Genomic DNA, 23,195 nt, shown 5'->3' with positions numbered 1-23,195 from the left:
CGTGTTCAAATGGCTCACCATGCGCAGGTATTGGACATAGTGGGGCGGGGGGCACAGTTTGGTTTGCCCACTAGTTGACACGTGTGACAGGTATTACAATACCTTGCAACATCTGCCTTCATTGCCGGCCAGAAGAAGTGCTGCAGAAAACGGTCATACGTTTTAGTTATCCCCAAATGTCCTGACCATGAATGATCATGGGCTAATTGTAGCACATGCTGACGCAAACTAGCCGGGACCACTATCTGCTGGACTACACTCCAGTCCTCCCCTGGCTTTGAGGTCCACCTGCGCATTAACAATCCATCACAAACAAAAAATGTCTGCTTCCTGTCTCCTGTCGGACCATCATCATCTACGGCGGCAAAACATTTGGCTAATGACGGGTCCTCTTTCTGAGCAATCATAAGGGCCTCCCGTGTGAGGAGAGGGGGGCTGCGGGTTCAGGAGCAGGCTCAGATACCTCTTGAGCCAGTTCTTGGCATCAGGACCCGCCTCCTCCTCGGAGGGCATCACATCCTTTTCCAAAATAGAGCCAACCACTGACTCTGACAAGTCAACCACTTCTCCCTGCCGATGGGCGTGTGACCGGGTAAGAACACCTACAGGAAATACATCCGGGTGGTGCCGGCTTAAAGCATCTGACAAAGGCCTTAGGTCAGGAGTCTTCGTGACCTCTGGGGCAGGATAAACCTTCCCACCCGCAATGTCATTGCCCATTATAAAATCCACGCCATCAACCGGGAAGCAAGGACACACGGCCACTGGAAAAATACCACTTACTAGGTCACTCCGCACCCAAATTCGATGGAGGGGGCAGGCACATAAGTCATTCCCACGCCTCTCACAATAACGTCAGTGCCACTGGTAGTCTTTTCATCAAAGGCAAGTGCACTGGCCAGTATGAGGGACTGTGAGCCACCTGTGTCGCGTAGGATAGTCACAGTACGCTCATATTTAGGGTCACCAGAGAGCGACACCGCTCCTTTAAAAATGAAGGGTTTAAAACATTCATCAGGAGTCTCAGTGCTAAGGAGTCTGTTAACACGAGAAGCGATTTTACTCAGCCCCATCCCTTTTGGCTTACGTGGTGTTGAGGCTGGCTGTCTTCGCCTGTAGGCCTCACAGTCCGCTATTAAATGGCCAGATTTAAAACAGTAAAAACATTTCCGGTCTGACCTGGGACGAGGCACAGGTACCTCTCCCCTTGTGTCTTGCTCACCACTAGCACCGCTAGCCTTCGCTAGGGTGTCGCGTCGCTCATGCTTAACAACACTGGCTTTATGGACGAGTGCGAACTTGTCAGCCAGTGTTGCGGCCTGCTGCAACGTGGAGACCTTCTGTTCGTTCAGATATACTGCCATCCGCTCGGAGATGCAGTTTTTAAATTCCTCAATGAGAATTAACTCCCGTACCGAAACTAGGTCTGCAGCTTTACAGGCCATACACCATCAGTCAAACCTCCTGTGCCTTGCCCACCAGCTTGCAGTGCAGTAAGATGGCCCACGCATCCCGTGGCCAACGCAAAGCTGTCGCTATCCGTTCAAATGACTCAAAATAAATCTCCACCTCAGTGTCACGAAACGCAGGGACCAGAAGACTATTCCTGCCTACATCAAACTGTACCTCTGTCTGTGACAGCGAGGCCGCCACAGGAGGTGAGGAGGCCTGTTGGAGTTCCAGCTGTTGCAGCTTGATCTTCGTCTCCGCCTCCACCTTCTTCAGCTCGACCTCCCTAGCGCTAGCCAGCTCCGCCTCCAAACGCCTAAGCTCTAACTCCTTTTTCAGCTGGAACTCTCTCTCACGCTCCTCCTTTTTCAGCTGGAGACAAGCCAGACAGACTTTGAGCCTAGCATCCTGCTAAGAACCCTCCGATGACTGGGTGGTGCCTGCCCTCGGGCAGCCCCTGGCCCACAGGTGTAGACACTGGCGGTTCTACAACCTGGCTTGGAACATGAGGCGCTGTACTTGGTCCAGCCGGACCGGGTGTGCTCGGGGGTTCTTGCATTACAACCACCCTCTTCTCCAACAGCCCAGACACCAGAGCGGCCTTCAGCTCCGCTTTACGCAGACCAGTGGAGACACTGATCCCGTAAAATGCCGCCACCTCACGCAGATCCCTCTTCCTACAAACATCCAACAGGGCAAGCGACGGCTTTGCCGTGAACCCAGCAATGTCAAAAGTGGCCATGAAAACTAGCAACAAACAAAACGGCCCTGCAAAATACAAGCCTAACCACTCACGGGCCACAACACCTTCACTACACAACCAAAAAACAGACGAAATAAAATGTGTTGTGTCAAGTCAACCATTAACTAAAATTCTACAAACCCTCTCTCCAGTCCTGCCTACTCAGAATCTAGCCTCACCTAACTTCTGGCGCGTACCAGGCTCGAGGCCACTTTAAAGTGAATCATCAAGTGCCCAGGGCACCGAAAAGCCTACCCCCAACAGGGAGCCCCCACCCGGGTTTGCTCCGAAAATAACAAAGGCAAAACAAAAAATGAGTGTCCAAAGGAAGAGCAAACGCTCAGCTAGACACTCCCCTATGCTAGCTGGGGAGAGCAGCAGCTAGTCAAATGACCCACAAACAACACACAAACACCTGTTCACAAACGTAATTATCTCAATTCTTTTCATTCAGATCCCGGACGAGCCCCCACTTTGTTACGTCCCCACATGACAGCTAGGCGAAGGGGGTGGGGGATAGTAACAGTTGGATCCGGGTTGAAATGAAAAGGACGCCAGGCAGAGGAGTGTAACACAAAATAAATCTTTATTATAATTAATTAACCCAATAATCATATAAGCAGTAACAACAGGAAGAGACAGCAATGCTGCTTTAATGATAACTTAGACAGGCCAACCCAAAAAGATGGTGACCGCTTCAACTAAGAAAACAACAAGGATTCAACAGAAAAAGACAGCAACGCTGCTATTAGCAATAACCAGGCAGGCCAAACCAAGAAATGAAGGCCGCCGTCACTTAAGCAAAACCACTGCCCACAACAAGCCACGCACGGTGGGGCTGGTCTCACACACACACACACACACACACACACACACACACACACACACACACACACACACACACACACATCCACACACTCATGCAGCAGCAAGCCAACTTTACATGACCTGACACAGAAATAGTGGCAGAGCAGCTGAGCAGCTTCTTGGCCTTGTGTAGCAGTCTGTGATGCACGACGCACAAAACAAAACCAGCATCTCTTTATTCGCTCACATTACAAGACCTGTGGGTCCTCGGAGCTCTGGGAGAGGAGGATACAAGTGGCTTTAAGTCTGAGAGCAACCGGTCGCGCAACGCAGTCCTGCCAGTCGTCATCTCTGTGAACATTTGGATCTATTTGCTTTGGGAGTGGATTGTCATTGACGTCGAAGTAGTTTTTATTGCTCTCTGAGGGATTCTGAAGGGTGAAAAATGGAACCCGGTTTGGAGCCAAGGGACGACAGAGGAAAGAGAACACCAGAAAGAAACACCAGAGAGGTAAAGTGCACAAAATTATGAGCATTTTATTTTCCCCAAAGGAAAGGTGACTTATGTTTATAAACTTTAAGAACAAAATATATTAAATAAATAACATTTTTAACTTCTCAAGACTGTTTTTTTTTTTTAAGATATCACTTTTAAAAGACAGAGAAAGACACCAAAGTGTGTGCTAATAGGCACCTGAGTGCAAATGACAGAATGTAATTGAATAGCTCATATGGTTAAAATAACTTACATGAGACATATTTATTATATTCAATACAAGTGGGACATAAAATGTGTACAGATACAAACCTACATATGTGAACAAATCATAGATACAAAAAAGAATATAATGCTTCTTACTGCATGTCTAATAAAACAAACAAAAAAACTTAGATATAACTTTATCAAATGTAAAACTTTTCGGGACATGAAATGTGTCAAGATGTGGAGCTAATTACAAGGAACGGAATAGAACCGAATAGAAATGTTTTATTTGATCAGAGGTCTGGTTTGTGGCTGGTCTAATGCATGTGACAATGACGCCATCTGGTGGCTGATATATGTCACATCCAATAGAAATCTTGACTTTTCGTTGTGGGAGAAGAAGGTAAAATAAATACAGCTTAGCTCTATCAGCTGTGCTGGTGTTGCGCCATAAAATTGAACATCTTCCAAAATTAGTGCAGGAATTTAAAGTGTTACGTTTTGGGTATAATTAAATCTAAGTCCAGACTTCTGAGGCAGAAGAGCTCCTACTGCCCCCTCAGGCTGATTCAACCTCGCTGCCATAATGAATGCTTCAGGAAATCATTCCTGCTGTTCTCTATAAAGCTGTATAATAACTCTTTATTCTGATTGGTGAACAGCTGTCAAGCATTGGATCCCAAACATAATTTTGTATTATACCTTCATGGAGCTGTTTGTCATAGATTTATAGTGTACAAATTATGTATTATTCAATTTGCACTTCTCTCTTACACAGTGCTAGTTGTTTTTACTGTTTTTAAGTAACTTTATTTTTTCATTCTGTGTGTTTTTATAACTGTTGTAAATATGTAAATTCCTGCGCTATCTCATAGTATAAGACCCTTACTGGTAGACTCTATTCTATAGATAGATGGCCTACAATCTGTCAAAAATAAGTCCAACATATCTCTCATTAATGATGATTGAGCCAGAGAGAACATTCCAAACACAAAGTAGAAGCTGCAATCAGTTTTTGGCAAAGTGACTTTTATATCTTTTATTTATCTGGGTACAAAGTCTCTTTAAGATTAAAAGTGTGTTTTTCAAGAGAGATCTGGCCAAGAGGGTGGCTTAAGTTGTAACAAATATAACAAATATATCACAATTTTATAAGCATTTTTTAAAAAAAGGACTATATTAATGATAATGTGGGTACAATAATGCAGAGTGATAAAAAAATACTTCCAAAACAGATCATTTGTTTATTTTATATATAACCACATTCATAAATCCTCTTCAATACAGTCAACTGACTAATAGCAGTAAATATATTAAACATAAAAACCCCACACATACCTGTGCTTTCCCTACTCTGTTTCCATTCTGCACAGCGGCGACTCACTTTACTGTACATCTCTGTCTTTCAGGTGTCGGACGATCTTGTATGTGCAAATCATCAGTCAGTAAGATGCAAGGTTGACCCTGATCACCTGCTCGGCCTTGTGGGCATTGTGGGCACAGTGCTCAACCTGCTGGTTGTGGTGTTAGTGTACATCTACACCCCTGTCTGATGCAACTACAAACACACCGAACAGAAGGATCTATAGCTCTTGCAAGAGTCCTGTCTTTTGATAATGTTTGTGTTACATTATTGATATTAAGGAGAATAATTTACTGGAAATCACTTATATAAAGACGTTGAGAGCAGCTGGAATTACAGAAGTTCAATTCCACAAAGTGGCAGATGTTCCGCGTTCGATCTTTCTTTGCAAATTGTGTCTGCAATGTTACCACTTTATTTCCAGATTCATTAAGAATTGTAGAGAATAATTACACTGCAACTATTAGAAAATCAACAGGATCAAAGAACATTGCTTTTATACTGTATGGATGTTTCCTGCTTGTTTTATGTGGTTTTGTAAACTGATTTTTGCAAATAAATTTGTCTTTGCACACCAACAGAGCAGTATTCTGGTGTATATTTGCATTTATTTTTTGAAGCAAACATTCATTTTTTTATATACACAGGAAGAAATAACCCAAATTTTTATCTATAGCTGCAAGCCTACTTCTTTGACCCATCACAGAGGACTGGCAAACAGCAGGGAAAGAACAGGATGTGCCTCATAAAAAAATCATCAAATAGTGACATAAAAACAGTGTTGGAGGGAACAAGTGGATCATCTCCAGTTCTATGTAAAATATAAATCCAAGTGTAACTCTGCAAATCAAGAAATGACAGAACTATCGTAACTCCATTAACGAGGACAGCTAGCATTAGAACAGGTGTAGTGTGTGATTGTTAAATCCACATATGTACACGTACTGCATTTTTTAGATAAAGAAGCCAGCGTGTTATTTTGTCCAGCTCACTCTGGTATTCGGAGAAAATATACCCATAGCAATGATCAAACATCACAATATGTTTGTTTTGAAAGAAACAATTTAAGGTGCAGGAGCAGTAGAATTATTTAAATGATTAATGTTTATATCAGGCAATATCTGATAGCTGGTGATGATGTCAATCTTTTCAGAAACAGCCTTCAGGTCGTCCAGGATTAATCTGATGCTGTGGGACGCGTTGATGATGGCGCTCTGCGATGCATTCAGCTGTGATGTTGCACTGCGCACCTTTCACATAAAAAAAGAAAAAGCCAGATAACTTAATATTCTGAATTTGCAGCATCTATTTAATCAGCGAGTTAGCTACTAGTCAGACAAAATATTTACATCTGTTCTACTTTTTATCATTTGAAGTATCACTGTAGTATCCACGGGAGACCGTCCTCTCTCCCTTTCTCTTCGCCCTACTTCACAGACATCTACTACCTTCAGAAATTTTCTGATAACTCTACAGTAGTAGGATGTATGGGTAATAGACGGCAATGAGGAAGAGTACAGAACTGAACAACCTTGTGACATCGTGTAAGCAAAACCATCTGCAACTTACCTTTGCAAACAACCCTATTCCCATTCATAGGGTCTGTGCTGAAACAGTAGAGGATGACCGACACCACAGCGCTCACATTGTCAATTAATCGGACAGAAGCCATCTATAAGGAAGGCTTCTCCCATCTCTATTTTCTCAGACGACTGAGGCCCTTTAACATCTACTGGACAAAGCTCAGGATATTTTATAAGTCTGTGGTGGCCAGTGACATCCTCTATTCTGTGGTGTGATGCAGAATCGGTTTGAGGGTAGCAGATAATGACGGACTCAATAAATGGATCCACCAAGACAGTAATGTTCTGAGTGTGGAGACTTTCTGATACAGGTTTTAGAAAACAGGAGGGCAGGCCAAGTTAAAGTCAATAATGGACAGTCTTTTAGCACCCTCTACATATCGCGCTTGAAGAGTCACAGGAGCATGTTCAGTAAAATACACTTTTAAGCATTACGCACCACAGAACTCCATAGGAAGTACTTTCAACTTGTGACCATCATCCTTCATAACTTTTCCTTATGAGATTTGGAGTAGTTTCACATCTTATGTCTTCTGTAAACTGTATATAGCATTATTTGATATTTGGAATATTTGAAAAATGCAGTTTTACTTATTTTTGTTATTGTTATTCTATTTTCTGTCTTTCACATTTATATTTTCCCCCTGGGATTATTAAGGTATTCTGATTTAAACACTGCAGCTGTAATAAAATATAGACTGCATGCTGTATAGCTATGCAATTTGTATATCTAAATATCAACCTACCTCCCTGCTGGCACTGCCATAGACTTGTTGTAGTGTCTGTCCCACATCAGCATACAGTCGGCTGTTAGACTCCTGCAGCTTTTGTTGTAACAGGGTCTCACCTGAAAACAGAATTATGTGCTGAAGTTACTCAGAGCAAAACTAGATTGGTCTTTAAGTTCACGTTTAAATTTGTGACGAGACACTGTAAAGGCCCACTTCCAAATCCTCTCAAAACTGTCAAACACATCTCAGTGTTGTTAAAACAAAGCTGATACATATGAGACAACCTTGAAATTGTTAACTAGTAAGAAAAGACTAGTATGTATAGTCTTGGATTGGGTTGGCCATACTTTCACACAATAAGCACTGGAGTTTTTATTCATCTTTACCGTGTGGCCTGTGTGAGGGGCTCGGTCTGTCTTCCACTATGGAGTGCATGTCAGGGTGGTCTCTAACTACAATTAGAGGAGGGAGGTTTCTCCTTAATATCTGAGCGCTGTCATGGCTCCCAGGAGCCTGCTCCGGGTCACCCTCGCTGTCCGTTTCAGACGCCTCCCCTGGAACCTGAAAGCATCCATAAAAAAGATACAAAAAATAAATTAAAATGTAGATTCATGGCTGAATCTAAATTTTAAGTCACTGGCTGAAGTGCATAAATCACTCTCAAAACCACGCATACAGGATAACGCATGCAGGACAACCTTGGCTCCGACCGAGGGAGTCAGAGAGGTGATGTAGACTTCATCATCGGAGTCTGTTTCAGACGCTTCGCCCTGGACCACTATCGGGTACCTGCCGGCCATGACTGCGAAAACATAAACATCTTACTTCAGGTTTATTCAGCTAGAAATAGCAATGCCATTAAATGTGTCTTATATAATGTAGACTTCATTGGAATGAAAATAAAAGTCACAAACCTTGCCTGAAAGACCAAAACACAAATCACATGAGCAACAAGGAAGTAGCAACGGACGTTTCATGCCTATTGGACATTCAAGACATGACGTCTCATCCCACAATAGGATGATAGCGCTCACGAGTCTGTTTGTACATTACACCGGCGTACGTCGAAAGTTAGCGCCGGCTGGTAATGGCTTTCGGATAAGCTGGACGTTTGTTATTGCATATTACACGAAAACAACTGTTTTATATTCTTAATAACAATTTTATCACACAGTTTTGGTTGTTGTGGCGCATGAAAATCATGTGTTTTCTCCATGTTACCAGTTTTAGGTTAGAAACTCCTGCTAACTCCGCGTGTGTACAACTTAAGGAATGAGCTGGCCGATATATCGAGCGCCAACCAGGAAGCAGACTTCGTGTGCTACAGTCACTGTACAGGTACTGTCAATTTACAATTTCAGCTGGTTTAATTTAGATTAAAGAAATATATGATATACGTTAATATGATACCTCCTTCTCCAGAACTTTCCATAGTAATAAAAAAATAGTTATTTTTAGCGTGGGGGGCAGTGTTAGTGAACCGTACTAGCTGTTTGGCGCTAACCATCTTAGCTTCCGTTAAGCTGCTGCTCGGTATTTTCATATTTACTGCTGGTTTTGTCTGTTGGAGCACATCTAAGCCATCGGACTGTCACTATTGTGTGTTCACCAGGGATGGCGGACGAGACTCTGTTTGAATTTCTCCACATGGAGATCGTGTCACATGTTTACAAGGAGCAGCAATCCAGCAAAGGAACCATGGACAACAAGGTGTGTTAAGGAGTTGCCAATAATGTCATGTAGTAAAACCATTTTTTCCGGTTTTAGAACACAGCTCCCCCTTATATTATAATATTGTGACATCATGTTCACAGTTTTACGTGATATACTGTTCAAATGAATCGCTTGCATTTCATCTTTTTAGGACAGAGCAGTCTGTGTTTCTGTCCTGGAAGGTATGGGCTTCAGAGTGGGACAAGGACTTATTGAGAGGTAAGTCACACATGTACTGTAGTGCAGTAAATGCTGAGTTAAGTGGAGTCTTCCTTTATAGTGAGCGTCTCATCACTTGTTTGCTCTTTCTAGGTTGACCAGGGACTCTCCCAGCTTTAAGGATGAATTGGATATAATGAAATTTATCTGTAAAGACTTCTGGACTAAGGTGTTTAGGAGACAGGTGGACAACCTCAGAACAAATCATCAGGTAAAATGTTACACTACGCAGTATGTTACTACCAAATTAGTAAGTAGGTTTTGTGTAGTGTTTGTTCAGCTTCAGTTATATATCCTGTAACAGACGTTTTTGGCCTTCACAACAGGAAATTTGATCTCTTGTGAAACAGAGACTTTGCAATGCATCACTGTTTGTAGTGGATGATTACTGTGATGAAGAACATAAACGTCACTAAAAGGTTTAGTGTCAAAGTTTACTTAAACGTGTCCTGTTGATTTTTCTTGTAAATAAACAAAAGCGCTTGAGAGTTAACAAAGGCCTTAGATGGATTTCTTTCTCTGAAAAATTCTGTATCTTTTACTTTCATGCCTATCCGCTATTGTTGCAACTTTAAAACCTTAAACATTGAACATTTTGTTGCAGTGCAGTTTTCTGTTGGGTCCTTGTATTCATATGGATGTTAAATTGAACTCTTAAATCTTAGGAACCTTTCCCAGCAATCAGGAAATACAATCACATGTATTGCTGGTTAAAATTAGTTATATTTTAATATAATGTCTTGTTTATTTTCCACACCAGGGGACCTATGTTCTGCAGGATAACAAGTTTAATTTGCTGACCCAGCTGTCCAATGGAAAGCAGTACCTTGATCAGGCTCCTAAGGTTAGAATAGTCACAGACACACTCATGTTCCTGCATTCCTAAAGACTGCATATAGAACAAGTATAACTAGGTGCTTAAGGGTTTGTATTTTGGCATACAGTCAACGAAACCTGAATGTCATAATGCAATAGAGACTAATTTGTGCGTGTGTGTCTCAGTACCTTGCTTTTTCATGTGGTGTGGTGAGAGGAGCCCTATCTAACCTGGGTTTGGAGAGTGTGGTAACAGCTGAGGTCTCCGTCATGCCATCCTGTAAGTGCTTTGTGAAAACATAATTATTTTACTGTAAGGAAAAGTTAGTCAGACTAACATGCTTATTGCCTTTCAGTCAAACCATTGTTACTGTACTTGTGAGCTTCTGTTAGGTCTGGTTCAATTAGATTTATAATGTACACATAACTAGCAGTTCTAGTCTTGAGCTACCCCTCATTTCTTCATATTTTGCTTGGAAAATGGGAAATAGCTGCAGCAAAACATGTGCAAACATACATGGAAATAAATTGTATAAAGCGAAAACACAGTTTGTGCAGTAGCAAAGTCAAAGTTTGGTATGACTAACTCTTTTAGGCAAGCTTGCTTGTAATTTCTTTATGTAAGTAGTCTCCAGGAATAGTTCTCCAGGCTTCTTGAAAGACATTCAAAACTCAAGGGGGAGATACTACCAGCTGGTGATGTGTGAATTAAAAAAAATATTATTTTTTTTAAATGTCAAACTGTGTTATTTTGAACACTTTTTTTGTAGATTAAGCCAAAGAAACTGGATTAAATTGAGTTTTTACGACAGCCTCCTAGTAACAGAGTCTCGAATGATACAATTTCAAGTCTTTCCCAAGCTGTTATGTGTAGACACAACACAGATTAATCTGTTGAGTTAGGTGCTATTTTTATGCTTGAATGAGTCGCAGGTCACTTTTAAGTAGCTTAACAAACAAAAAACATTCCTTTGTAAGATCTTGAGAAAACCTGGGGCAACTATTGTGCAAGACAACTTCAAAAGATTACAAGAAAGTCTGTCTAATTGGAAGGAAAATATAAAGAAATGAGGAGTGGCTCAAGACTTTTGCATAGTCCTGTACCTTAAAGGACAGTACAGATGGATAATATAATATCATAATATAATAATTTATGCATTTTTATCTTCTCAGGTAAGTTTCAGGTGGTCATCCAGAAGTTGCCCTAATCTTCTGCCCACATGGTGCCAAAAGAGAAAATAATGGTTCCTGTTTTCCTACTGATGAGTGAAGCCATAAAGCGAGTCAAACATCCACAAAAGGGTCCAGCAGGACTGCTGACGTTCTGCTGACCACCAGGTACAACTGATTGGTAAAAACAGGTAGCCAGGGCTCAAATATAAATCCTTTTGGATACTGATTCTGGTTTTTTTTGCTTATTTTACATTCTCAACTCAAGTTATTTTTTTTATCTGCTAGTTTTATGAAGAAGCACTGGCTGCCAACGGAATACTATGAAGTTAAAGTGAATGTGTAGTTATTAACAGGATATGTATTCTTTGTAATGTGTTGCAGTGCTTAGTCTGAAAATTGGAAAAAGTTTAAAAAACAAAAATACTACAGGAGAACAATCAGCATAAGTGAAGAGAAGACATCTTTGTGGATGGCATTTAATGCAATCTTTTTCAGCATCCATTCCATTGGTGGCTAATGAACCTTTGCAAATCATTACACCTGGCTCATTGCATTCACTATTCAGTGCTTACTGTTCTTCACAGAAAAAGCTGTATCCAATTCCTGGTGCGTCGCTCTGGTTTTTAGCAAATTGACTTCAGGAGAGAAGTCTTTCATGTAGTAGTGGGGATCACTTAGACTTTTTCTAAGGCAAAATGCAAATCTAGAATAATACACTGGTAGAAATATTTGAGTTTCTTCAAGTTATGTGAATGTAATATGTTTCTAGAACAATAATTTGTACAATTTTTCCAAGTGGAATGATACGAGCTTATTTGTTGTTCTATGTAGTGGTCTCACATTTAAGAGTTGAATAGACTTGAATGTATTTCTATGTTATTTTTCATCATGATGGATGTGTTTTCTCTTGTTAGAGCATTGATATTTAAATGTGACATTTTTCCTGGAATTTAGTAAGTAAGCTGTAAAACATGTTGGGGTTTACAATGAAAGTTAATCATACAGTTGTCAGGCAGTTGGATAATATTTGTTATTTATTCTTTCTTTTTCTCCAACTACCGCTTTGTTGAATGGATTTAAAATGCTGTTACAAGAAAACAACAAAACAAGGTTTGTTAAACATAAAATGTAAGACCATAAAATGATCACTTCTCTGGGAAAGGCTGTTACTGTTGCTGCCACTAGGGGGACACATACAGCTGTTATTACAATATGTCTGATACTTGGAGTTTAGATTCACCATGTTGTTGAGGTATGTCCAGAATCTTGTTGTCCGTTCTGTCTTTTTCAAGTAATTTCTTCAGATTTGGCTATGCAGACCCCCCCAAGTGTTGAGGTCATCACAGTTACTTTCATCAGTTCTTCAAATAACATTGGTGTAATTATTCCATGATACCTGACCCATACATAAATTTAGTTCTCTTTTTTCTTTTTAAATATATGATAGAAAACATTTGAACATTTCCATTTAAAAAAATAAGACTTGAAGTCGACAATTACAGCTTATATCAAGGCTTTTTCATGTGAAAGGTAAAAGAAAAAGATAGGAAGTGGTTTTACTCTGCTCTACTTCTTAAGCATCAAGATTAGTCTATACTTTTAATAACAAAAAGATCAACCTTAACTTGAAGCCTTGTTTGCGTATACCTCCAAGGTTGGTCAAAACACAATTTGGTACAGTTTTTGATATGGCGCAACACTGACATTATTGCACATGTTGTGGTTTTCATCTGGTTCTGTTTCTGTCTCCAATCTAAGGAAAATACCTCCTGTTGTGTTCCAGTATTTCACTGCCTTTGGTGGGAAAATTTTACTCAATAAAGGTCTTTACATACAACTTTGTTTCCCTTCAGTGTGTCTGGCTCAAGCTTGGGCTTTCAGAGGTTGTAGTGTTGATTCTAATTTCCACAACTGTTCATACTGCTGTGACAGCAGTTATTACCCATGGATATATATTTTTTTAATTTAACAATTTACTATACATAAAGAAATTAGCTTCAGTTACTGAATGTTTAACACAATAGCTCATACTGTGACTGATAACTTCAAGGCTGGAATTAGGAATATGAGAAAGCAGCAAGTAGTGTATGGCAGAAACATGACTAACCCATTGACCCTTGTGCTTTTGTGTATACACCCACTGGTCACTTCTTTGGGCAAACTGTTGAACTGCTCATGAATGCATGGAAGCAATTTCATGCAGTCAGACATGCAGAAATAGTCAAGATGACCTGGTGTAGTTTAAACTGAGCATCAGCATGGAGAGAAAAGGTGAATGACTTTGAATGTGACATGGTTCTTATAAATGCATGTATATGTATATATGATATTTATGTATAATATAAAAGCCTCTTTAAAAGCACGTGGTGTAAAGCCTAACACATAAGAACAGGAAACTGAGGCTACAATTTACACGGGCTCACATAATTGGGAAATAAAATTCTGGAAAAACATCTGGTCTGATGAGTCTCAGTTTCTGCTGAAACATTTAGATGGTAGTGCTGGAATTTGGCATGAAAGCATGGATCCATCCTGCCTTGTATTATTGGTTCAGTGTGTTTGTAGCGTAGTAATGTTGTTAAGATCTTTAAATCATCTTAAACTCAAATTGTACTCAAATGGCCTCCACATTGCCCAGATTTCAAACCAATAGAGCACCTTTGGGATGTGTTAGGACAAGAGATTTATATAATGAATGTGCACATCTGCAGCAGCGGTGTGATGCTATCATGTCAACATGCAGTGAACTCTCTGGAATGTTTTCACCACCTTCCTGAATCTATGCCATTAAGAGTTAAGGCTAACGGGGGTCTAACCCAGTACTAATAAGGTGTAACTAATGAGTTGGCCAGTGAGCGTATGTTCTTGACTCTCTTGTCTTTGGCACTTGTAACTGGGTTATCTTCTTATTTTGGAGGCCCTAAAGATAAGGGTACTTGAATGAGCTTAAAATTCCAAATAATAAAAAGCTAAATAAGGTCACTGCTTATAAGTATGCTGCCTTTCGACCCTTGCTGTGCATCTTAGGTAATAGCAACCTGAGTGAAGGGCTGGACGTGAAAGAAAAAAAAAACAGACATTGAGTTAGATGTCTGCATAAATGTGTAGCATCTGCCTACTGCTCACTCTTTTGCCTATTTGTTGCAACTCATTAAACACTTAGTCCAAATCCCATGTGGAAAGAAGGGGGGGGAGCAGAAGGATGGATTAGAGAAAAAAAGACTAGGAGGGGGTCGAATTGTAGAAAGTTGAAGGAGACTGAGAGAGTGGGCTTTAGGAAAATTAGATGGAGAGAATGAAGAGCCTCAACAGGAGGCTGAAGGGTGAAAAGTGGAAAGGAGAAGTTTATTAGAGGCTGAGGGAGGCAGAAAAGAGAAAGATGGAGGGGGCGTGATGATGAGGAGAGGAAAGAGTGAGCGTGAGAGAAGTACCTTGCGTCTGTACATAAATGCCTGAAACAATAAGGAGTGAGGGAATCCGAGACTGGCTCTCAGGACGGTGAGCAACAGCCGTTTTGTGCCGCGCCACACGGCTTGGCCTCCCTTCCTCCTGCTCTACCTCGCATCACAATGTCACCAAATGCGGTCACAAAGAAGAACGGTGAATGCGAGCGCAAGAAAAGGAGGGGGTGTTTTCATGGCTGGAGAAAAGAAAGGAGGTGTTGAGGGGTGTGCAAGTTAAACCAGCATTCGTATTCCTAAACTGATGACTTGCTACAATTCAGCTACACTGTCCACACAAACCGACTGAAGTCTTTTGTTGTGTGAGAAGCTGCGAGAGAACCTGTTTGTTTCAGTTTATTTGAAATAAGTAGAAGAAAACTAAAAAAATCACCAGCTGCAATTTAAAATCCGTGTTTAACTCCCTAAAATGTGTACTATGTATTGATTCAAAGCAATCTAAGTAAGCTGTGTCACTTCCATGCGTCCACAAAGAAGTGTGAAGGTATTTTTTTCTGTTTTTATTAATCATCATTACGTCTCACAAACTCAAAAGGCCGTGTTTTACTTCCTCGGAGCAACCTAAAAACATATGTTGCTGCTTTTAATCTGTATGATCTCACAGGATGACACCCGCTTTCATCCTCTCATACTGCCCTCCCTTTATTTTCTTCATCTCCACTTTTCTTCTTCCCCTTTTATCACTTTTCTGTCATCACACCAGCGCATTCAACTTCCTCCACTCAAGCATGGTATGAGTAAGACTCTCGCACACACAAACACAAACTTCGTCTCTCACGGCCATATGTTGACCCGCAGTGGACCTGAATACAGCCATCTGCCTGTCTTTCCTATGTCCCACAGGGAAACCGGGAGAATATCTATAGAACAATGTCTATACACACACACACACACACACACACACAGCAGATGCATGCCTTTAAACCCTTCACGGCCACTAATCACTACCAGACAGCCGGCCCATCTCATGTTAAGTGACAAGATAATAGCCCTTGTGTGTGTGCATGACGGAGAGATTCCTTGAGTATCAAGGGTGAGTAGGCATCTTAAGCCCTGAAATCATATTTTAATTTTTTTAATCAAGCCTGCCTTTGTGTGAAGTGTTTTTGTCAGATTGTCTCATATCAGGAACTGTTGCATTGCACTCCAATTATACTGGTATAGAGGGGCAGGGGGTGAAAAGGAAGGGGGATGTAAGTAACCACAAAGTGAGGGATGTGGGATGGAATCAGGGAAGGCAGAAAGGAAATAAGTGGAAACTGAAGATTGGTAAGATTAAACCCCAAACAAAAGACATCTCATCTTTACATGAAATTTTAGTGGCACTGCTCCACACTCCCACATTCACACCCCACTGTCGTATTACCCTCGACCGCAGTGGCCGGGACAGCCATGACTGCACTGCCAAACTCGCTTAAATCCATTTTGATTTGCAAATTTGCTGCCAGAAACACGCTGCTGCACCTGAACTTCGAGGATGCGAGAGACCACAGTGCTTTCCTCATTTTTAACCCCGAGACTTCGCGTCAGACTCCAGCAGCCACTGAGTTTTTAAAATCCACAAGTATCACTTTTCCCTTTAAGAAGCGAAGGCTAAGCTTTGTAGGGAAAATAAAAAGGCAAGACTTTTCCTAGATTCCAAAGGCTCTCATCAGTATTGCTTTCACACTCTTCACCTTGAGACTGCATCACAGAATACTTCTTAATCCTGGAAGTATAGGGAATACTTGTGTAGTGTAAGCTACTGTATGAATACTTTCCAGGTTAGCCATCTAGAGGAAATAAACTTCAGGTGAGCTTCATGAACGAGGTTTAGAGCTCGAATGAAATTATTTTATTGTATAGATACGGTTAACCTCAACGGCACAGGTCACTGGGGAAATGTGATAAACGAAAAGCAGAAATGACAGTTCACTGGTTTCCTGCACCTAAAACCTTACATCCTGTGAGCCTTTTTGCCAATGCTACATTAACGCCAGCGTAGCATATATTTAAAAAAAACAAAAAAAAAAAAACAAAAACAAAAAAAAAAAAAAAAAAAAAAAAAAAAAAAAAAAAAAAAACACCCCACCTTTTCTCCTTTTAAACATCTGCATTATTCAATAAAAGCAGTTTGCACATCAAATGTTAAAATCTTCACTTTTTACCTGCAGGTGGCAAACAGAAGTCAAAGAAAGACAGTTAAAAAACAAACTCCTTTATTTCCAGTACAAAAAAGCAAAATATATTAAACTTGATGCAAGCATTAACAACTCAGAAGTCCTCTATAAATATGTTAAAAATAAATTAAAGAAATTAATTTACTAAAGATCATCTTTACCACTAAACAGGCCTTAAACACGCTGATGAAAAAGTTTTTTTTGTTTTTAAATAGACCAACTACATCATTAACACAGGAAAAAACAAAACAAACAGCCAAGTAACATTTTCTAAAACACTAAGCATACATACCTCTAACCCTACAGTATGCTGAATCTAGCTTGGTAAGGCAAAAAAAAAAAAAAAAAAAGACCTGGGAGCATAGTACGCGTGCATGTGACCAGGATACTTTTCAGTCTTAACAACAAAGGCATCAACAGAAAAAATGATTAATACTGAATAACAGAGATGGAGTGACATGGAGTGAGAGTCTCACTTTACAAAAACTTACTGGGAATGTTTGTGTTTAAGATAAAAAACAAAAACAACAACAACAACAACAACAACAACAACAAACCCCCCCCCGAACACTTCAGCACCACAAACGACAACTTCTCAGAAAATAGTCACCTGGCTTCAAGCTCTGACCTCATCATTTCATATCAAACTAATTGGCTAGCTCCCGGCGTGGATATTCAGCGCCTGGTACCTTGTGCTTTCCCAACCGTGCAATATGAACCCATATGCGCCCAAGCTCTCCTGACTGAGTCACTTTTCACTCTGCTGCAGAGTGGTTTAAATTTGGCAAATTGACACTTGACTGCTTGAGGTTTGTCAATAATGCACGAGAACCCAAAAACCATCTGCAGTAGCCGCAGAAACGCAACGCCTCCGCTCACACTAGCTTACTCTCCTGATATAAAAGAAGACTCTCACCCCATGCTCGCATCTCTCCAAACACAGCAGCAAATCTTGGTTCGACAACGTAACAAGACCTGGTAAATAACACTACAGGTATACATCGTTTAAAAACGTAACATTCAGATTCGAGGCCAGCGATCTAAACACAGCCCCCAGATGGTACAACCACAAGAGGGAAGGGCGAAAAACAAAAACACTACTTCACGAGCTTATAAACATTACATAAACAATACAGTGTACATTAGATGGAAGAACTCCTAAACATACGGTCACATCGTGTTTGTCCTACTGAAACGAACGAGCAACAAACAGATGTCTTTGGCTTTCTCACATTCTTTAGATCAGTCGCAGTATGCTGACAGGAGGAAATTAAATTCACACTGTGATTACAAAATTCTTTGTTGGACTTTGCCATCCTAGCATATCACTTTGATAAAGCTTCAAAAGGTTTTTAAGGACACCATTAAAACATCTGTTTTGAGAGATACCGTTTTGGTGAATCCGCCACATACAAACTGGAGTTTTAGCATCACTGTGCCTTGTGCAAATGACAGTGGCGTGCAGTGTGACAGCGTGTTAGGTCACCCAGTCGTTTTTTCACACAGAATGCTAAAAATGTCTTAGTTGTCAGTCAGTGTGTGAGCGGGGAGTGTGCGTTTAAGGGTCTGTGTTGTATGTTGGCTACGTGTGCAGTGGATACTCCTGTACACATGTCCCAGCAATCTGCAGCTTAAAGGCAGAACCCAGTGGCATCCTCAGGAAGAGAGAGCTGACTGAAAACTAACAGACGTTTGCCGTTAGCTTCGTTAATGCCACCAGATGATTCGGAGCCGCTGAGTGAGCCAGCAGAGCTGATCCCATCCTGGTCCTGGTCTGAGAGAGAAGTGTGGGACAGGGATCTGGCACCAAGTGGCCCTGAAAGGACCCCCGCAGCACTGGGACTCTGCTGCAAGGAAGGGGAGCTTGTTGGAGATAACCCACTCGGAGAATAGCCGGAGTCAGGGGAGGGCATGAATGGAGACCTGGGATCGGGACCCACGGGAGGATGGTGCTGCTGAGTGGGGGAGGCCTCAAAGGCAGAGTCCATTTCTAGAAAGGCATGGGAGAGAAGATCAGTAATGTCTGCGCAGGAAGGAGAAGAGGCCGTTGGTGGGCATGTGAATGAGGTGGTGGCAAGAGAAACATGAGGAGTGAGGGCAGACTGAAAGGCCTGGTGGGGAGCTGAGGGAAACCCAGAGAAGCTGAAACTCTGCCGGATAAGACGTGGCCGATGTGAGCGGGAGGAGGTGGAGGGCAGCTGCTGAGGAAGGCTTGAGGAGGAAGAACGAGAGAATGAAAGTTTCTTTTCTTCCTCGCTGTTGTGAACAAAGTGACAGCGGATCCCATAGGGGCAGAAGCCGATGGTATGAAACGTACGGCACAGCTCAGTTTTATATTTTGGATGTCTGTTTAGATCACGTAGCTCTTCTGGCCCATGGGCAAACTGGCACTTCCCCCCATACTTGCACAAGCCATTCTCGGTGAAAGACCGACACAGTTCGGTTTTATAGCGCGACGACGAAGACGAGGCAGACACAGACGAGGAGGAACTGGTGTTCAGTGTCGCGGAGCTGATGTCACTTTGGGAGGATTTTGCGCCTGTCACAGGCCAGCCAAGACTTGCTCTTGTTGCACCACTGGTCTCTACCATGCTGAGAGAGCGCTGGGAAAAGAAGCCTGGCTTCTCCCACTGCGTGGAATTACCAAGCTGGGAAAGTAGATCACTCTCTGATTGCTGTCCCCGTTGGCTGGAGGTCAGAAGTGCACTGTCCGAAGCATTAGTGGGCAGGCAAGACAGGGAGGAGAGGGAAAATGAAGTGTTTCGACATGGCTCGCTGATGTAACCTGGTGTTCTCATGGCCAGACTTAGGGATGGCACTGTTCTGTTCGGCTCCCTCAGATTGAGATTCAGTAAATGCTGTATTTAAAAAAACAAAACAAAAAGCCCATATCATTAACCTGTACAAGCTACTATTAATATCCAGCAATTTTAAAACTTATACATTTGCTAACTAGTTTATGCCAATTTATGTTAGACATTAATAGATGTTTTTGTTATTACCACTAAACACTAAAGGTTACATCTTCTGCTCTATTTGCACATTTCTGTTAAATGTTTTCATTGGAAATATTTTGAGTCAGGTGCCCTGATAGATTCAAGCATCAAGAACCAAGTTTCGGGGGTGGGGAGGTACTGGGCATTTGTATAGAGTACATAAAAAGCACACTTTTTCAACTTATGTCGTTAAAATAAATTTTTGACACATCGATCCAGCCCTATGCTTATTTTGTGGTGCATTGTACTGGCACGACAAATTCAGATATTTTAGATTCAACTCTGTAATACGTAGCGTCACCCCTCTTTCTGTTTGATTTTTGGATTCGTCCATCTAAACCTAAGGAACACGAAAAAACTTCAAGACACGTTTTTTGCTGTGATAACTAAGACGAGCTGTAGAATGTTTCCATTCAGTGCACGGAATAAAATACGGAATGTTAACTTTAACAACAAACAAACAAAAGTATTACAAAACTTTTTTCCACTTCGAGCAAGTTTAGGACCTCTACACTTCAATACAGCTCTAACTGGGGACTTGTGACTTAACTTGTTGGGGTTATGTGTATAAATAAGCTGCTTTACTGGCGAACTGACTATCGAAGAAGCTATTAGCACGAAAACAGCGACCTTTAATAATTAACGACGTTAATTAACCGGCGTTGAGAGAAAAATCACAAACTAGGCTCGATAATGAAATCGATAATTTCATGGGCCCAAGTTGCATGGACTACAACAACTTTCTGGCAACTTAACGTCTGGTCAGAGTTAACTTTCAGGTTACAGAACAGTCAAAAGACAGACGAAGAGTCTTAAAAGAGAAAGCCTGACACATTTTATCCACCAAAGCAGACTCGAAAAGATAACATGGAAACCGCAAACTCCGTAACAGCGCAGCTAGCAGGCTAACACCCTCCTCCTCTCCCCGACCTAGCCAACTTTCGCTCTCCGCTAAACTTTCTTTTGCGCTCTTATGGGGGTTTGGTTTACCTTGCACATCATTTCTTCCAGCTCAGCAAACTGGTTCAGGGGATAAGATGGCATTTTGCTGAGCTATCAAAACCTTCGTCCGATCCCGTCTGCCCCTGCCGCGATAGACGTGGGCAACTCGCTGGCATGAGATGGTCAGAAGTTTCTAGTTATGTATGGGTGCTAAACAAGCCCAAGACCCGGACCACGTGTGGATTTAAAACCTAGCACCACTGTTGGCCACTCCCACGCCTCTGTGATTCTGCAAAAAGTTGTTTTTACACATCCTGCGGTTCTAAAGAAGGATGAGAATGAGGGCTTATATACAAAAAATAAATAAATAAATACATTTATTGACTATGAGTTGAAAATTGATTATAAGATTGTATAATATGCATTATCTATCGCCTAGCTTCACTGATTTGGGTATTACACAATATATAGGCTAGATTTCTTAGTTTTGCGTATTTCATAGCTTTTTTTTAATAGTTCTTTTTTTTTTAACTGCTCTTTCTTTTCTTCTCTTCTCTTCTCCATGTACCTCTGTCTTTCACTATCCCTCTTGTTCATTTCAGCAGACAGTCTGGGGTTATCACCACAATGAATGGGCATTCTGAGGATATTTACAACTGGGGGTCCAACCAAGAAGAAAATAAAAAAAGAATTTAAGAAATAGTAGGAAAGCTGTAGCTTGATGATCCGGGCATGACCACAAGCTTAGAAAGTTATAAATAGATAGGCTATCCTACAAAAAACAAATGTTAATATTTAATTGGTTTAATAATTAAATCTGTTAATTGTGGAAAGTAGAACACTTGAAGACAATATTTGAAAGAAGAGATTGTTCCGCTTTATACCAGGAAATTTTCACCAGTCATATAACCAATATATTGATTTAAAAATAAAGAACAGATTGTTGTATTCACCCTGTCTTTTTTGTACATTTTTTTTTCAAATGTTAGTAATTTACTAATTTGCTAACACTGTATTTTCCTTATAGTGAATATGTGGTTTTATGACATCTCTAGTTCATTGGTACACAAGGGCTGGCCTTTTGATTTTACTTTGATCAGACAACTGTTACACCGTTCTCTTGAAATACTTATTTTCAGTTGATGCATAGTAGGAAATGAAAATGCAGGCAGATGGTTTCTCTTGCAGATGTGCTGCTTCTGACTCATAGCTAGAAAAGGCCATTTCAAGGACAAAACACAGAAACAGACAGAAAACTGAGGCACTAAATGTGGATAAGGAGAAAAGTGGAGACAGCCTAACCCTATGACACACAGACAAGAAGGAGCGAAGGCGTTGATTTCAAAGGTGAAGACAGATGTGTGAAAAATTCCACTGCAGAGCAGAGCCTTGAGATGATTAGTCCCACTCACACACACACAGACACACACACAAAACAACAGGTTTAGTCCCTCTACCTTTGCAAAGACAGGGAGTCTAAACCTTACCTTAGACACTACAATCATAAATTCAAGCCCTTCTGTCAACAGTAAGACAAGTCAGTCCTCACAAAGACAAAACTTCAAGAACACGCAAGCACAAACACATCTGCCAGGATTTCGGCTGTCACAACTCGTACCAATTTTGACTGCATTCATAAGCAAGCAAACTGTTGGCTGCAACCTTAGAGAGCTGCTTTCGGTTTCTTCTGCAACTGATTCTGATTAGGACTTTTAAGTTTACCTTAGAATAGGTTCATTTGTGGCATCAGTGAAAATTCTTGAGTTCATTTGTAAGTTTCAACAAGTGGTATTAACAACCCAATGATATCCAGCCCACATGAAATCCCTGCAGGACCAGAGGAACATCTTAAAAGGTTGACAAAAATGACTCAGTCTGCCTCAGAAGTTCTTGAGTCCAAGTTGTAGCTCTGAGTCCCTTTTGAAAGATGAGTTCAGCTGAGAACAAAGCCTGCCGAAAAGCTTTGTTTTGCTCCAGCCAAGTGGTCACCATTAAGTGTGTGTTTTTTGTGTGCGAACGTGTTTGTGTGTGTTTGACAGAGGATTTCAATCTATTCCACCCCCAGTGAGCTGTAATGGTACAGGCCCACTCGACAGTCTGAAGGTTGGGGGTTTACTCAACATAAGTAATAAACTGCACATTATTTGTGACTTTTCCTTTCCCGTAGAAAGCAAATGAATTGGCTGCTTTTGCACATAATTGCTATTAAACAGTATGATAATAAACTGTGTGTGTGCCCACACAGATTCTTAAATCTCATGTACCACAGATTGTAAGTAATATGTATGTCTTTCACCCTTCAAAAGTTGCAGACCGCTTTGCAATTTTTGGCAAATTC

General features: G+C 41.1%; 3 protein-coding genes across 3 annotated transcripts; 1 reads left to right on the top strand and 2 right to left on the bottom strand.

Annotated features, from left to right (window-relative positions):
• Positions 1–5,652: 5,652 nt before the first annotated feature.
• bloc1s3 (biogenesis of lysosomal organelles complex-1, subunit 3) lies at positions 5,653–8,393 on the bottom strand. The gene is made up of 5 exons (XM_084951185.1): positions 8,293–8,393; positions 8,077–8,180; positions 7,765–7,939; positions 7,394–7,494; positions 5,653–6,314 (listed from the first exon to the last, which is right to left on the bottom strand). Exons 2-5 carry the CDS (start codon positions 8,176–8,178, stop codon positions 6,129–6,131), a joined length of 564 nt encoding a protein of 187 aa, XP_084807311.1. The 5' UTR covers positions 8,179–8,180; positions 8,293–8,393; the 3' UTR covers positions 5,653–6,128.
• A 110-nt stretch (positions 8,394–8,503) lies between these two features.
• trappc6bl (trafficking protein particle complex subunit 6B, like) lies at positions 8,504–13,136 on the top strand. Its single transcript, XM_084951187.1, has 7 exons — positions 8,504–8,716; positions 8,991–9,088; positions 9,243–9,310; positions 9,404–9,521; positions 10,071–10,154; positions 10,313–10,406; positions 11,300–13,136. The coding sequence occupies exons 2-7, from the start codon at positions 8,993–8,995 to the stop codon at positions 11,332–11,334; spliced, it is 495 nt and encodes a 164-aa protein (XP_084807313.1). The 5' UTR covers positions 8,504–8,716; positions 8,991–8,992; the 3' UTR covers positions 11,335–13,136.
• Positions 13,137–16,943: 3,807 nt separating this feature from the next.
• LOC146373865 (uncharacterized) lies at positions 16,944–21,097 on the bottom strand. Its single transcript, XM_084951765.1, has 2 exons — positions 20,906–21,097; positions 16,944–19,777 (listed from the first exon to the last, which is right to left on the bottom strand). The coding sequence occupies exons 1-2, from the start codon at positions 20,957–20,959 to the stop codon at positions 18,551–18,553; spliced, it is 1,281 nt and encodes a 426-aa protein (XP_084807891.1). The 5' UTR covers positions 20,960–21,097; the 3' UTR covers positions 16,944–18,550.
• Positions 21,098–23,195: the final 2,098 nt, after the last annotated feature.

The sequence above is a fragment of the Perissodus microlepis genome, chromosome 14, assembly GCF_051167445.1.
Source record: "Perissodus microlepis isolate ML-2025 ecotype Zambia chromosome 14, ASM5116744v1, whole genome shotgun sequence".
NCBI lineage: Eukaryota > Metazoa > Chordata > Actinopteri > Cichliformes > Cichlidae > Perissodus > Perissodus microlepis.
Note: the sequence above shows the minus strand (reverse complement) of the source record. Positions and strands in the feature narration are given on the sequence as shown.